Source organism: Emydura macquarii, unplaced genomic scaffold, assembly GCF_026122565.2.
Source record: "Emydura macquarii macquarii isolate MOO-44397 ecotype Brisbane River unplaced genomic scaffold, CSIRO-AGI_Emac_v2 contig_2897, whole genome shotgun sequence".
In the NCBI taxonomy this organism is placed as follows: domain Eukaryota; kingdom Metazoa; phylum Chordata; order Testudines; family Chelidae; genus Emydura; species Emydura macquarii.
Window position 1 is genome coordinate 37,262,903 of NW_027133034.1, and position 13,605 is coordinate 37,276,507.

At 37.5% G+C, this 13,605-nt stretch overlaps 1 protein-coding gene across 3 annotated transcripts in view; it reads right to left on the minus strand.

The window, feature by feature from the left end:
- The window catches only part of SLF1 (SMC5-SMC6 complex localization factor 1), a 61,440-nt gene that overhangs the window by 26,182 nt on the left and 21,653 nt on the right, over nucleotides 1-13,605 (minus strand). For all 3 annotated transcript variants that reach the window (XM_067568922.1, XM_067568921.1, XM_067568923.1), the window contains 6 exons: nucleotides 12,910-13,044; nucleotides 11,175-11,228; nucleotides 10,308-10,466; nucleotides 8,850-9,016; nucleotides 5,550-5,687; nucleotides 3,989-4,154 (listed from right to left, as the gene is read on the minus strand). In XM_067568922.1, the coding sequence (XP_067425023.1) occupies nucleotides 3,989-4,154; nucleotides 5,550-5,687; nucleotides 8,850-9,016; nucleotides 10,308-10,466; nucleotides 11,175-11,228; nucleotides 12,910-13,044 (819 nt within the window). The remainder of the gene's footprint in view (nucleotides 1-3,988; nucleotides 4,155-5,549; nucleotides 5,688-8,849; nucleotides 9,017-10,307; nucleotides 10,467-11,174; nucleotides 11,229-12,909; nucleotides 13,045-13,605) is intronic.

Sequence of the window (13,605 nt, forward strand, 5' to 3'; positions counted from 1 at the left end):
CTACAATATGTCTTTGACCAGAAAAGCCCACTATACTCAAAGCATCTAACCAAGGAAATTACTCACTAACTCTGAAAGAGAGTTTCCCTATTTAAATTTCAGCATGTATATCCTCACTTAACCTATTGTAGTTGTATCTGGCTTGCCTTTTATAGCTTCCCTCCTCCCTATTGCTCATTTGTTGCAATATCTTTGTATCACATAAACAGATATAGACTTCTCAGCAGATTCTAGATATCTAAAATAAAGATTACTCAACTTTTTCCACTTAGATCAGATTTGTTAACGCCACCTAAAATTCATTCAGTATAATCATAATGAAATTGTTTTCATCAGCTTTTTCCCTCATGATGCTTTCATCAGCGAGAATCACAGCATACAATTTAGATGTAGGGCATGCATCTCTCCACTCTCTCTGGCTATCGGTGAGTAAGGTGGAATACTTAAGTCACCTCCTTATGTTGCCAATGTCAGGCATTTAATTTATATATATCATACAAAATAGGAATACCAAGGTAATTCCATAACCCAGGTTTCTCCTTGGCAGTACATATTATTGCTAATATATCAATAGAGTAGCTACCTCAAGCAAAAACACTTCAAAAACAAAACTGACCAATCCTGCACACACACCTCTAAGTTTATGAAGAGAAGGGGAATTCTGCCTCTTATTTGCTAAGCTCAATGCTACTTTTTCCTTCTCCATCTCTAAAATAAAGAAACTGAAAAGAAAGGTACGACTAGCTAGCAATGTACCAATGAGGAGGATTTACTCCTGTGGGTATTTCTTTTGAACTGATCTTTTCATCTATTTTAAAGGGATTTAAAACTGAATATCTGGACAAAGTTTGGTACTCATATTTTGCAGACAATAGCTCAAAACAGAAAGAGATAAAACAAGGTTACTTACCAGTAACTGCTGTTCTTCGAGATGTGTTGCTCATGTCCATTCCACTATAAGTGTGTGAATGCCTCTGTGCATGGTTACCCGGAACTTTTTTCCCCTTAGCAGATCCCAGAGGGCCGGCGATCGAAAGGTCCAGCAGCATGCTGAACCAGTGCTGCCTCGGCCAGGCTGGAGCGATCAGTATAATGTCCACTCTGTCCCTCTTTACTTTCAGCAGGACCCTGAGCAGGAGCGGAATGGGCAGGAAAGCATACATGAGATTCCCCATCCAGTCCATGAGGAATGTATTGGAAATCGGCCTGGTCTCTCAACCCCAGAGAGAGCAGAACCTTGGACACTTCTTGTTTCAGGTCCACTTGGGGAACACCCCACTTCCGGAAGATCATAGATGCCACCTCTGGGTGTAGTGACCAGTCGTGACGGAGTAGAAATGACCTGCTGAGGCAATCTGCCTCATCGTTCCTCACTCTTGGAAGGTGACAGGCTGTCACCTCCACGTCCTGTGTCAGTGCAGGTCTGCTTGATGACACCAATCTGGAGCGACTACTAGAGAAGTGGCTCTGCTCTACCCTAGGTGACTGTCGGGCGGGAGATCTTCCTCCCCCTACTGGGGATCTCCTCTGCCATTTCAGGGGGACCCAATGTGTGTTTCCCCTGTGACACCAGCCCCTTCTCCCTCGGCGAAGGGCAGGGCGGAGGCAAGGCCAACAAGGCTCTTGCCACCTGAAAAGCCTCCGGCGTCAGCAGGGGCACTCTCCCACTCCCAGGAGTCAGGGGGAGGCTCCCTAACCAGAGATGCAGGCACCAGAAAAAGGGTCTCGACGGGCTGAGTTTGGTGCATCTCAGTACTTGACCCCACCTGTACCAATGGTGCAGGGGAGTGTCCGTGCTCTGCTTCCTCCTCTTCTTCGGTACTGGTGAAGTTACACGGTGCCGAGTCGCAGACGGTGCGCTCTGTACCGATGCCACACTCGATACTGAGGCAGAGCGGGCTGGCTCGGACACCAGGCGGAGCACTGCCTCCATCAGCAAGGCTTTCAACCAGATTTCTTGGTCTTTTTGAGTCCTCGGTTTGAAAGTCTTGCAGATTCTACACTTATTCTTTCCATAGGCTTCCCCCAGGCACTTAAGACTTGTCGTGGGGGGTCAATGAGCGGGAAAGGCCTTCCCGCAGGAGGCACATGGCTTGAAGCCCAGCGACCGGGGCATGCCCCGGCTATGCAAAGTCCCAGCTGGAACTGCCTTATCTCTAACTACACTTAACAACTACTTAACTAACTAAAACTGAACACATTACAAACAAGTCCAAACAAGGGGAATAGTACTTGCTGTGAGCAAGGCTAGTTCCAGCAACTGTCACGGGTGGCAAGAAGGAACTGAGGGGGACCGGCAGTGCCTCATATACCATGGCATGTGCGCGGGGCTCCAGGGGGCGCCGGAGCCGGCCCTACAGGATCTGCTAAGGGGAAAAAAGTTCCGGGTAACCATGCACAGAGGCATGCACACACCTATAATGGAATGGACATGAGCAAGCACTTGAAGAAGAATAGTGAGCTTTACACGTCAGGGAGCAAGTTATTCACACAAAATTACTAACCAAAATTTTTCTAGATCTTATTTTTGTTAAAAATGTGAGGCAAAGAAATTAAATGCACAACTAAGGAATGAAAGCTATTTTAAACAAACAAACAAACAAAAAAAACCACTAACCACCACAACACTAGTTTGTCAGGGAACAATATAATATGGCTGCATTTTAAGGCCAGATTTCACATCTGCTGGGATGTTTATATGATGTAGTATATAAAATGAAACTTGCGCAGCAATGTGAACCTGGTTTTTGTGGTGAAAAGGACAACTGATACTTTAGGTTTAAGTCTACTGTATATGTTTGATGCTACAGTTAGTCTTTTAAGTTAGTCTTATCAGATTTTCAAGAGGTGTTGAATTCCCACTGAAGTCAACTGGAATTTGCTTGCTTGGTCCTCAATACCTTTTGTGGAGGGGGAAGGAACCATCAGGCCACTTGTTTAAGATGGTAAATATGGATTTAGAAGCCTAAATCTAGGCACTTGAAAAAAAATACGTATATGTATATATCTAGACCATGGATGAAGAATAATACTTTATTTCTGCATGGCTCGTTTTACCATATCTCAAAAATGGTAGGTGGATTGGCTAGAATTAAAGTAACCTGAGCAAAGCTTTTAGTATGTTTAAATCTCTCTACTGGCTTCACATTATAAAGAACAAGCAGGTAAGTACATTGGAAATGTTTTTTTCTACAATATTTCATATTCTGTAGTTGCCTTTTGATCGTGCTGAAAAGAGGTGTGCTACCTATTTATTTTATACTTTCACAATAATTTTTAAAGAACACAAAGAATAGTGGCTAATTTGTACTTCTGTATGGGAATCAAATAGTCAGACACTTCAGAAGGGCTTTAGGAAGGGAAGGGCGGTGTAGAGGACAGCCAGTTTCTGTTCAGATCAGTGTCCTGCTGGCCAGCATGCCATGGAACAGCAGTCATGTTGTCTTCCATTCTGTTTGAATGAAAAGAACTAGAGAAGGCACCACAGGAAACTCAAGGTATTGGGAAGAAAACTAGTGAGGTCATAGAAAAAGTTGCAAGTTTAATAAAAGGTGTATGAAACAACAAAACCCCCTTTGTTTCATTAGTTCTATCATTCAGACTTTTTTTTCTAAAAAGAACCAATCCTCATTCTAAGATATGATATTACTTCATCGGTTACAATTTATTTGATTATGTTCTTACTGACTGCAGTAACACCTGCTGGTAAAGGCATACGAACATCTGAGTGCGACCAGCAAACCACTCATGACTCTATTACATTTCCTCTTTATAGATCAGTATATGAGAACCTTATAGATCAGTTAATTTCTTTTTGTGAAGCAAAAGTCAGCATGCTTCACAACAAAAGGCAGATGTAACAAGCAGCTTTGTTACCTGAATGTATTTCTTCACTCCTTTTCTGAGAAATAAATACTTAAAAAAAAAAAAAAAAAAAAAAAAATACATTGGCCTTCATTACTTTTTATAGAAAATGAATCATACTCACATCATTGGTTTTGTACTTTTCTCTATGGGAATGTATAACCCAATCTACTAGAATATTTATCTGTTTGGTAAAAAGCAGAGAGGTTTCATTTCCCAACCAAAAGGTCTTCTGAAGAACTGTCTGTGGCATGACTTGCAGAAGCTGTGAATTGGCCCCTTCACATAATCTATAAAAGAAAAAGAGAAAGTGAACAAAACCTAAAGCTTTATGCCAATTTGATTACTATAGTTACTAGACAGATTACATGTCTCCTGTCAAAACATACAAAGATTTGGTAATTTTAAGCACAGAGAGATCATACACTATTTTTGATGAATAATATATGTAAAATAATGATGGCTATGACAGCAAAACTGAAAGAACCCAAATGTTGTGTTAATATTATATAAATATAATTACAGTTGGGGAAAAAAAGGAACATTTTTACTTTGTAAGGCTATCATACATACATACATCTATTCAATTATATTATCTCTCATCCTCCCTAATAGATGTAAGGGCTTAGAGATTAAAAATAGACAACATGTATGTTGTATGTGAAAGATCTTTCTCATAACTATTTGCTAGACCAGTGGTTCCAAAACTCTGCCACATTGCGCACCACCAACACAAAACGCCACCACCTGTAGTACTATTTCCAACTTTTTATAAACAGACCATGTCTGAAAACCATCTTAAAATCTAAAGTATTGTTAAAACATATTGTATCAATAGCATAGCTATGTATATAAAAAGCTGTAGTCTTCCAAAATATTAATAAATGCATTATAAACTTACCCCATCTGAGATTTCTGGTATGCCTTTAATGAGAGAGATGTGCTTGCTTGATAGAGCAAAGTTGGTGGAGATCTTGGTTGGTGGATATCTGGTGAAATCTTGGGAGGTGGGGGCAGCTGCCACACTGCTTGGGGCAAGAGCGCCTCCTGGAGAGGGCTCTGGGCCCACATGGGAGAGTGGCGGGGCCTGAGGGGGGAGCAGCTGCCATGCTGCTTGGGGGTGGGGCTGGCGCCAGAGCAGCTCCTGGCTAGCTGCTGAGTGTGTGTCCGGGATAGGGGGACAAAATGGCCAGACCGCCCCGGGCACTAGGGGCTGCTGCGCTCTGCCCCTGCATGGTCAAGTGCCTCTGTAGGCTCCGCGGCTGGCCTCCCAGCAGCACAGAGATATTGGGAACTGCTATGCTAAACAATGAAAAAAAATCTAAGAACTGCAAAGCTAAAAACTCTCATCCTTATGAAACAAAAATTAAGCATCTACTCACATACGTAACATTAGGAAAATAAGATATAAAAAATTAGACAGAAGTCTCCAGACTAACCTCCAGGCAGACTATTCCTTTTAAAATAATGAAAGCTAGTTAGAGAGAGGCAGAGAAATGAGACATTTCAGAAAAAATATGTAGGAAGTGCAAGGCTAAATACCACTGCAAGCCTCTGTGAAGACAGCATCCCATTTTAATGACAGTTAACATAGTAAAGACAGAGTACAACTCCACTGTTGATTCAGAAATAGGTTTGAATTTTTAAACAGATATAGAAGTAATGTATTCTCCTATAAAACTTACCTTGTGGTTAAAGTTTGTACTTCAGCTTTCACTAAATTAAAGAAAAACTTGAGTAATGTTTTGTGAACCACCATCTGTTCACTTATTTTTTCTGAAACAGAGACGGCATGACAAAAGCTTTTGTGGTAAAGGCAAGATCTGAAAAACAAGCACCAGAAAAATCAAGTCTCAAATGATCTACTGACTAATCAGTGAAAGAAGCAATTCTGGAATCTTAGTTGCAGTAACACACTTAACAATCAAATCAGCTGTTCAAAAATAATAATTTAGAAAACAAAACATAATGACCCCATTACTGGTGTCACACTTGAACATGAAAGTCAATATAATTTAAGGATTTTTTAATTTGGTCAAAAGCTTGCTCAGGTTGAAACTTAGCATATACAATATCAGTTTAGAAGGGAATTTCTTTATATACAGATTAAAAACAAAACCAAAAGAAAGTTAGTTATTTAAGAACATAAGAATGGCCATTCTGGGTCAGACCAGTGGTCCCTCTAACCCAGTATCCTGTCTTCCGACAGTGGCCAATGCCAGGTGCTTCAGAGGGAATGAACAGAACAAATTGTACAGAGGGCCAATACAAGGTACTACTTCCCATGTTAAATTCTACTTAAAACTCCAAAATAGAACTAAGTAATGCATATGCTTTGGGTAGAATTCACCCTGTGAAGTGGGCCAAACTAATTTTTACTTAAAGGACATTACTGTATATAAGAAGCATAAGTTAAGTAAAAAAGTAGTTACCAATATCACTCATGATTTAAGGCCAGATTTTCAGCAATATTTAAAATATATATTCTGCGCTGGCATGTTCACTGATTAGGTGTTTGATCTCATGTTTTTTGGGGGAAAAAGTTTTAACTAAGGGGGCATGTTATATAGTGTGAGGTAAATTATTATTGCATTTAGCACATTTCCTTGTGTACTGGAGGAGGAAGGGAATTTCTTGCGGAGTTCTTGTATTTAATAGAACATTTATAAAAAGGCTTTCATTCCAAAAGATTGCCTGGAACTTTACAAACTACAGCATGATTCTGTAAACCTTCACTCATGTGAGTAGGGGTTTCTATGATCAGATCTTATTTGCGTTACATTTTAGCCACTCTAATGAAACTTGATAGTTTAACAGCATGACAAACTGTTTTAAGAGTAAGTGCAGAACACCTTTTCTAATTTACATTTTTGGGGGAAATTAGACATTGGCAGAATAAGTACCCTTTTTAAAAATATCACATTGATTCGTTTTGTGTTTTTCTGCAATTAAGTCTTGTGCCAAAGGTTTGAGAAGAGCTCTATCAACAGTTATATCCCCAGATCTGAGATTTTTTTTTTTTTTTAAAGTATCTGAACATGGATTTATTTGTTTCTTTTTTAATTAAAACCCCATTAGCTTATTTTTTACAATGAATTGTATATGCCACCTATTGCCCCAATGTCCCATATCTGTTGATGTCATTCTGGGTTTGATTATCTTCCCTTCAAGATGGTTTGACAATAAGTCTTCTGAGAACAGTGTTTCGCAAAGCATTTCTATACAAAATCGTTAGTTGTCCAATGACACTGATTCAGCTTTTTCCTCTTCACTCAGCCTGGAAAGGTTATTATCGGCTATAAGTGAGTGGTTTTTTCAAGCCCTGCACATAACACATGGCTTTTAAATACATGGAGTTGCCTCTTTTTCTTCACCCACAAAAAAAAAAAAAAAAAATCACACAAATATCTTTTCTACCCATCATCAGGATAAATCAATTTAGTTTCCAATTATTTTGATTATTTTCTCTGTCTGTACCTGAAAGTATGGTGTATCAGCTTTGAAATACTACTATTAAATTAACTGACTGAGCGGTAGGAAAACATCAACGACTCCCTACGAAACTATGGCACCAGCACCTGGCAGTTCAAGCTCTCATGGCTTGACAAAGTGACTTGACTCCCCTCTCCAGGCCTTCTGCAGAGACCCCTCTACCTATGCATAACCTTCCCACCTCAAGTCTGCAATACAACCCCACTTACCTCTGTCTCCCACATTGCCATTCACCCTTCTAGCCGCTCCCCACACAGTGGACTAGGAAGGTAAGCAAGCTATGAATACAAACCTTTCATGTCTTCTATACAAACTTCTGGAAGAGGTTCCCATACTGCTAAGTTGTAACCTTGATGGATGGGTTATGCATTTGATAGTGATGCAGAGAAACTGGGTATGTACATTATGGCAGGCTATGTGTTAGCAAGTTCAATGGAGTTTGTTGTGGAGGGAACGAGTCAGTGTGCATTTGGGTAATATGATGACTGGCTATTAAGACAAAGTCTGCCTTGACTGGCAATTTCATTGATCTTTAGTGATGGAGGAATGAGCATTTTAGTGACCTTATCTCTAAGTGAATGGAGTTTGTGTGTGGGGGGGAGGAGGGGTAAACAACACTTCATACTTACAACTGTTTGAGAATATGGAATAATGTATATAGGATTTTTTTTTTTGGTTTAAATATGTTTCTATATTGGTCAACATTACCATACCAGGGTACTTAAATGTAAAACTAGAGAAGATATCACAGTAATGTGCTGAGGTACAGTTCCTCTTTCCAGAGATGGAATTAATCAGTTTCTGCTCACAGAAGTCATAGAAACCTGAAGGAGTCCTGAAATTCTCTTTTTACTAGGTGGAAGTATGGCGCACTCACTCAAAAGGCTGCTTGCTACCCTGAGTCTTGTGTTTGTATAGTGATTAATTAGGATTTGCAAAAAAAAGTTTGCAAATGTCATGCTTCAAATCAAAATACAACATGAAACTGCATATTTAACATGATAAGATTTGTATTGTATATCTATTTTGCTGTAAATAAAACAATACCCCGTAGTACATACATTGATCTAGATTGCCAAAAGCTACATAATATACTAATAATTATCTTAGAACATTTAATATAGAAATGCAAAGAAGGGGAGAAACAAAAAGTGTATTATTTTTCTCTTCAGTGACAGCCATTTTCAGTGTGCTCAGATTAATTGAAATTTTATTATAAATGTTCTGATTTGTTTCATGTACAATTGCTATTCTAGTTACAGAGAACCTCTACTTATAATGGAACTTATAACATTGAAAAAGTGACTGCCCTATAACAGGACTCCCCTTTGTATGTAGATTCAATAATTTTAACTAAGGAGACCTTTTCTTTAAAAAAAGTGTGATATTGTTTCCACTTAGCTAAGCTTTGAGAGAGAGAAGCCCCAGCCCATCCCCAAAAAACAAGAGAACATACAAACAAACAAAAAAAACCCTTTCCAACCACTTCTTACCTCACAAGCATCTCTACCAGAGACCACGTTCCTCTCATGCAAATAGGACACTGAAGAAGTTCCAGATAATATCTTAACATGCAATGAGACTTCCAAGGAGGATCAAGTTGAAGAAGAATATACAAAATTTGAAAAAATTTAGCAGAGAATACGGCATCTGTATTTCCCTGTTTTAAAAATAAGAAATAAATAGTGGTTCTGCATCAACCAAAGACTTAATAGTGAAGAACTTCTGTGTTAGTCACATTCATCCTAAACTCAGACCAAATTCACTGATGATAAATGTTGGTTTAATACAGAATGGAGAGGAGTGTAAGAAGCAAAGTATTGTAATTTGCAGAGAAAAGGAAAAAATAAAGGTAACTTGCCCCAAAATGGTATTCTAGAAGGATAAAATTCAGCTCTGATATAAATTCATTTACACTAGTGAATTTCATTTCTGATAGGGTTGGGAATGATGAAGTTACTTTAACATACACCCTCCTGCTTGTTGCCTTGCCTACAACAAGAATTCAGACCCCTGCATATGCAAGTCACGCTCATTTCGCAGACCCACAATACCAAAAAACAGTGCAAATTACATTGTTTGCTTAATCCCATTTCTGACCAATTTACAATTCTTTCATATTCTGACCTGTTTCCTACCAATTATCTTTATGCTATTGACAGAGACCTAGATTTCTTCTGTTGCCAACAAAATGACTGACATTGCATTTGATGCAGATAATTTTTGGTTTGACTTAAGAGTTGGTAAATGCATCTGACTACACAAATGCATTGCCAAAAAAAAAAAAAAGTTTGTCTAAAGTGGGCTCTATATCCATGGCTTACTTGTGCAAAATTACAGAAGATCCTGCTGTTTCTCAAAGCACTAGAAAGATTCAACCTCACTGCTCATTCTTCCTTTCTGAAACGATTTTTACTTTTACATATAAGGACAACATTTAACAATAAGCTGGGTACTACATTAATAGGGCTTATGAAAAATAGTATTTGGTTTCTGATTGTTTTCAATTATTTAAATGAATTGATAGTGAGAGCGAGTGCACGTGCAAGCATTTCACTTTTATCCAATGGGGTTCCTTATGGTCTTAGCATGGTTATACCAATACATACTATAATCCCAGTTGATATAAACAAGTAATTTACTATAATTTGTTAACTGTATACATGAATATAGTATAGCCCCGAATGAGGTAACGCTGACAATATGAAAAAGATCATATTTATTTTCTCAATATGAATGAATATTTTCTGTCTTCCATGGATTTTATTCTTTCAACAATATATTGACAGAATATTCTGATGAAGTATTAATTAAGGGAACATTGGTTAAAGAAATCAAGGATGAAGACAATAGCTCATGTATAAATATATTGATGATATCTGTCTGAGACCACAGTTTACATTCCATCCCCTTGGTTTAATACTGCGCAAGACCAAGCCTTTAGGTCTCACCTGTAGCATGTGCTTTAGAAGAGAGTGAAGAAGTTGCACAGGAAGGATGGAGTATTTTTGAGTCGCAGCAAGTTCCGTGATTACATCAGGAAAGAAATGTCCTTCTACTAGCCCTTCAAGTATATATAATATACCTTTGGAGAGGTCAATATTTTTAACCTAGGAATGGCAAATATTTGTGAATAACTGCATAGAAAGAATAGTTGAATAAAAGATTTATAAACAGAACTATCTTAAAAGAAAAATGAGAACCAATTAAAAGTTCAGTTCCTTTACATACAAAAGAGAAAAATTTATGAATCTTTATACAAAATTTCTTTGGCCAAAAAGAATGTATATATTTTTGTTCATCCTATAACAAGGTAAAGAATTGTTTAAGATACAGAAAACAGTTCTAATTTAAAGTAAGTACTAATTTATAGCATGATCCAGTGATATGCTGAATGTCTTCTCCTAGGGCCTTACTGCTCCCACCTCCTACGGATTTGAACTCCCATTAAGAGTACTTAGTACCTTGCATGATATGCTTTCCATCTCAGGTGATGGAGTCATATTATTATTATTAAAGCCTCAGCAATTTATCCGTACTTATTCTCCAAGGCCTCATCTATGCTGGCATCGGCACATAGGGTATGTGTAGCTACATGCTGCAGTGAAGCACAGGCAAGTGTCCACACTGAAGTGTGTAGCTACACATGGCAGTGAAAGGCTATTTTGGGGGGGGAGAGAAAGCCGAGCCAGAGTCTTTCCCCGCCGCAGGGAAAGAATTTAGAAAAATACAGACCCCTCAATTCAGGGAAGATGATTGGAAAAGGGTTGAACTATTATAAATTACACCTTCAGAAACCAAGAATTACAGGTACTTACTTCTGTACCACATCCACTCAGTTGGTCTATTTGAGTAGACTTCTGTTTCACAGTCTGTAAAACAGAAGTAAATCAAGGGCATAAATGAAAACCCTTAGGTTGGATACTGACAAAACGCTACATTTAAAGACCAGCGAAACATAGTGAATGTTTAAAAAAAATTAAACTAGTGATTAAAAAATAAAGGCAAATTGAACATGGAGATAGTTCTATTTCTATAAAATGAGAAGGTACACTTATGAGACTTAACAAGAGTAGGCTTTAACAAGAGGTGTCCGGAGTCAACAATAATCTGGACAATTTCATTCTTCAACATAAGTTGTCCTGCAATTTGAATTAATGCATTATTCTTCAATTTGTGTTTTAAACTGTTGCTCTGCGAAAAAAGGGCAGCTTAAGATACTTAATTTGTACTTAAGCATATTTTTGATTGTCTTTTGTTTTCAACAGTGAGATGAGGAATATAACTAGTGTTTATTCTGTGAAGTGCTTTGGGAGCCTATGAGATGAAAAGAACTAAAGTATAAATGTAATTCAATATTGTTACATCCAGCTAGGGGCCACCATTATGGTCCTACTAACGGACATTACAAAAAATTGCAACTTTAAAAAAAAAAAAAAAAAAAGTGTGCCCCCTGGAAATGCCAGCCTTCATATCACCTTCTTGGGCACACTGCCATTGTTGTGAACAACCCTTTAGTAAATGAGCTCTCCCAACACAGCCTTCCATCCACCAAACATCCACAGCTACTCGCACTGGGGAAAAAATAAATCTGGTAAAGAGGTGTGTATGAGGAAGGAAAAAAGGGAGGCAGAGGTAATGTTGCAGTGAATGGGCTGTGGTGTATGGAAGTTGCGGTTATGGTAAATCATATGTGGGTGGAAGAATATAGGATATTTACTGTTAGGGGGTTAACTTTTTATTCCTTGCTTTTGTGGGTGTGGCACACTGACAGTGTAACTTACTGCATAATAGTAAAGCAAGTGTATTAATATATACCATGGACCTGATCCTGAAGACATATTCATAAGCCTACATTTATAAATGTGTTTGCTATATCAGGACTCACGCAAGTACTAACAAACAACAATCAGCAGACAATATATTATGGTGGTACCATATACTGTACTAATTCAAAACAATTAATTGTTCATTTTTCTAAATGTGAAATAATGCCTTTAGTTGCTAATGCACTTCATGATTAAATCTGTGATATTATTAAAATGGTAGAATGCATTAAGTTTTATTCTCCCTAATATAAATTCCACTCAGCAATAAAAATGTTCCATAATACTCAGCAAAATGTTGCTGATTCAGGGATATTTTTGGTTTTGATAAGAACATGTTAACATAAATGTAGCTGTTTAAAGGCCCGTCATAGGAAGATTAAAATCCAATCCACGGTTGTGTGTGATAGTTAAAAACCAAAATGAAATAAAATGACCAATCTATTATCTGTGGCATTACCATTAATATTTCATCTAGTCCATCTTCACTCGACACATATTAAGTAATCACCTCATAACAGAATGGATCTTAGTTTGGTAATTGGTGTTGTACTAAATATAGTATAGAATTTTTAAACTTTACAAATTACAATATATTGTTACAATTTCTGGAGATGTTAAGAAATCTAATTTTATCTGTGTTACATTTGTGATTGAAGGGCAAATAAAATTCTCCCCATGTATATTGCGTTTTTATATTAAAAAATGTGTACAGTTTTTTTCTTACCTGAGTAAAATACATATGCTTTATTAATGCATTTTTCATTGCAACAAGTTGTATGTCAGATATTGTATCTCTGGCTTCTTGTTCGGCTAAAAGATGGTTTATATGGATATCTTCAGCAATGTTTTGTATTTCATTCTGTGCAAATCAAAAGATGTATTTAAAACTTGCATATACAGAGACAGCTGTCTAAAACAACTCTACTTACAACTTTATCCTCTATGTATTTTTGAAATATTCTTTTAAAAGTTTATAAAATTATTTTGGATTAAAATAGGGTGTACAGTTAAAAGACAATAACTGTTCTTGATTAATTCCCTGGGTGGATGCTCTTATTTTGAATTAGCTTAATCCATGGGTAAAGGCACTCTTATTCCAGAATAAGAGTGTTCACACAGGGAGTTAATCAGGAATAAACTCCTTGTGTACTGAAGACCCAGTTTCATAAAGGGTAATAAAATACAATCAGATGTCAATCCATTTCAGTGGCTGACTACCAGTGATGAAGCTGAACTGGCAACCTACAGTTTAAAGGTTCTGTATTTTATTAACCAGTTTTCGAAATCATCCAGTCCTTCTAGGTCTCAAATTCTTCCCATAGTAGAATCAGAGTCTAACTACACACTGTCCCATAAACAGGGCTTTTGGCAAAGCTACAATTTAGTCCACTGTTATAAAATAATGACAAATTAAATGTAT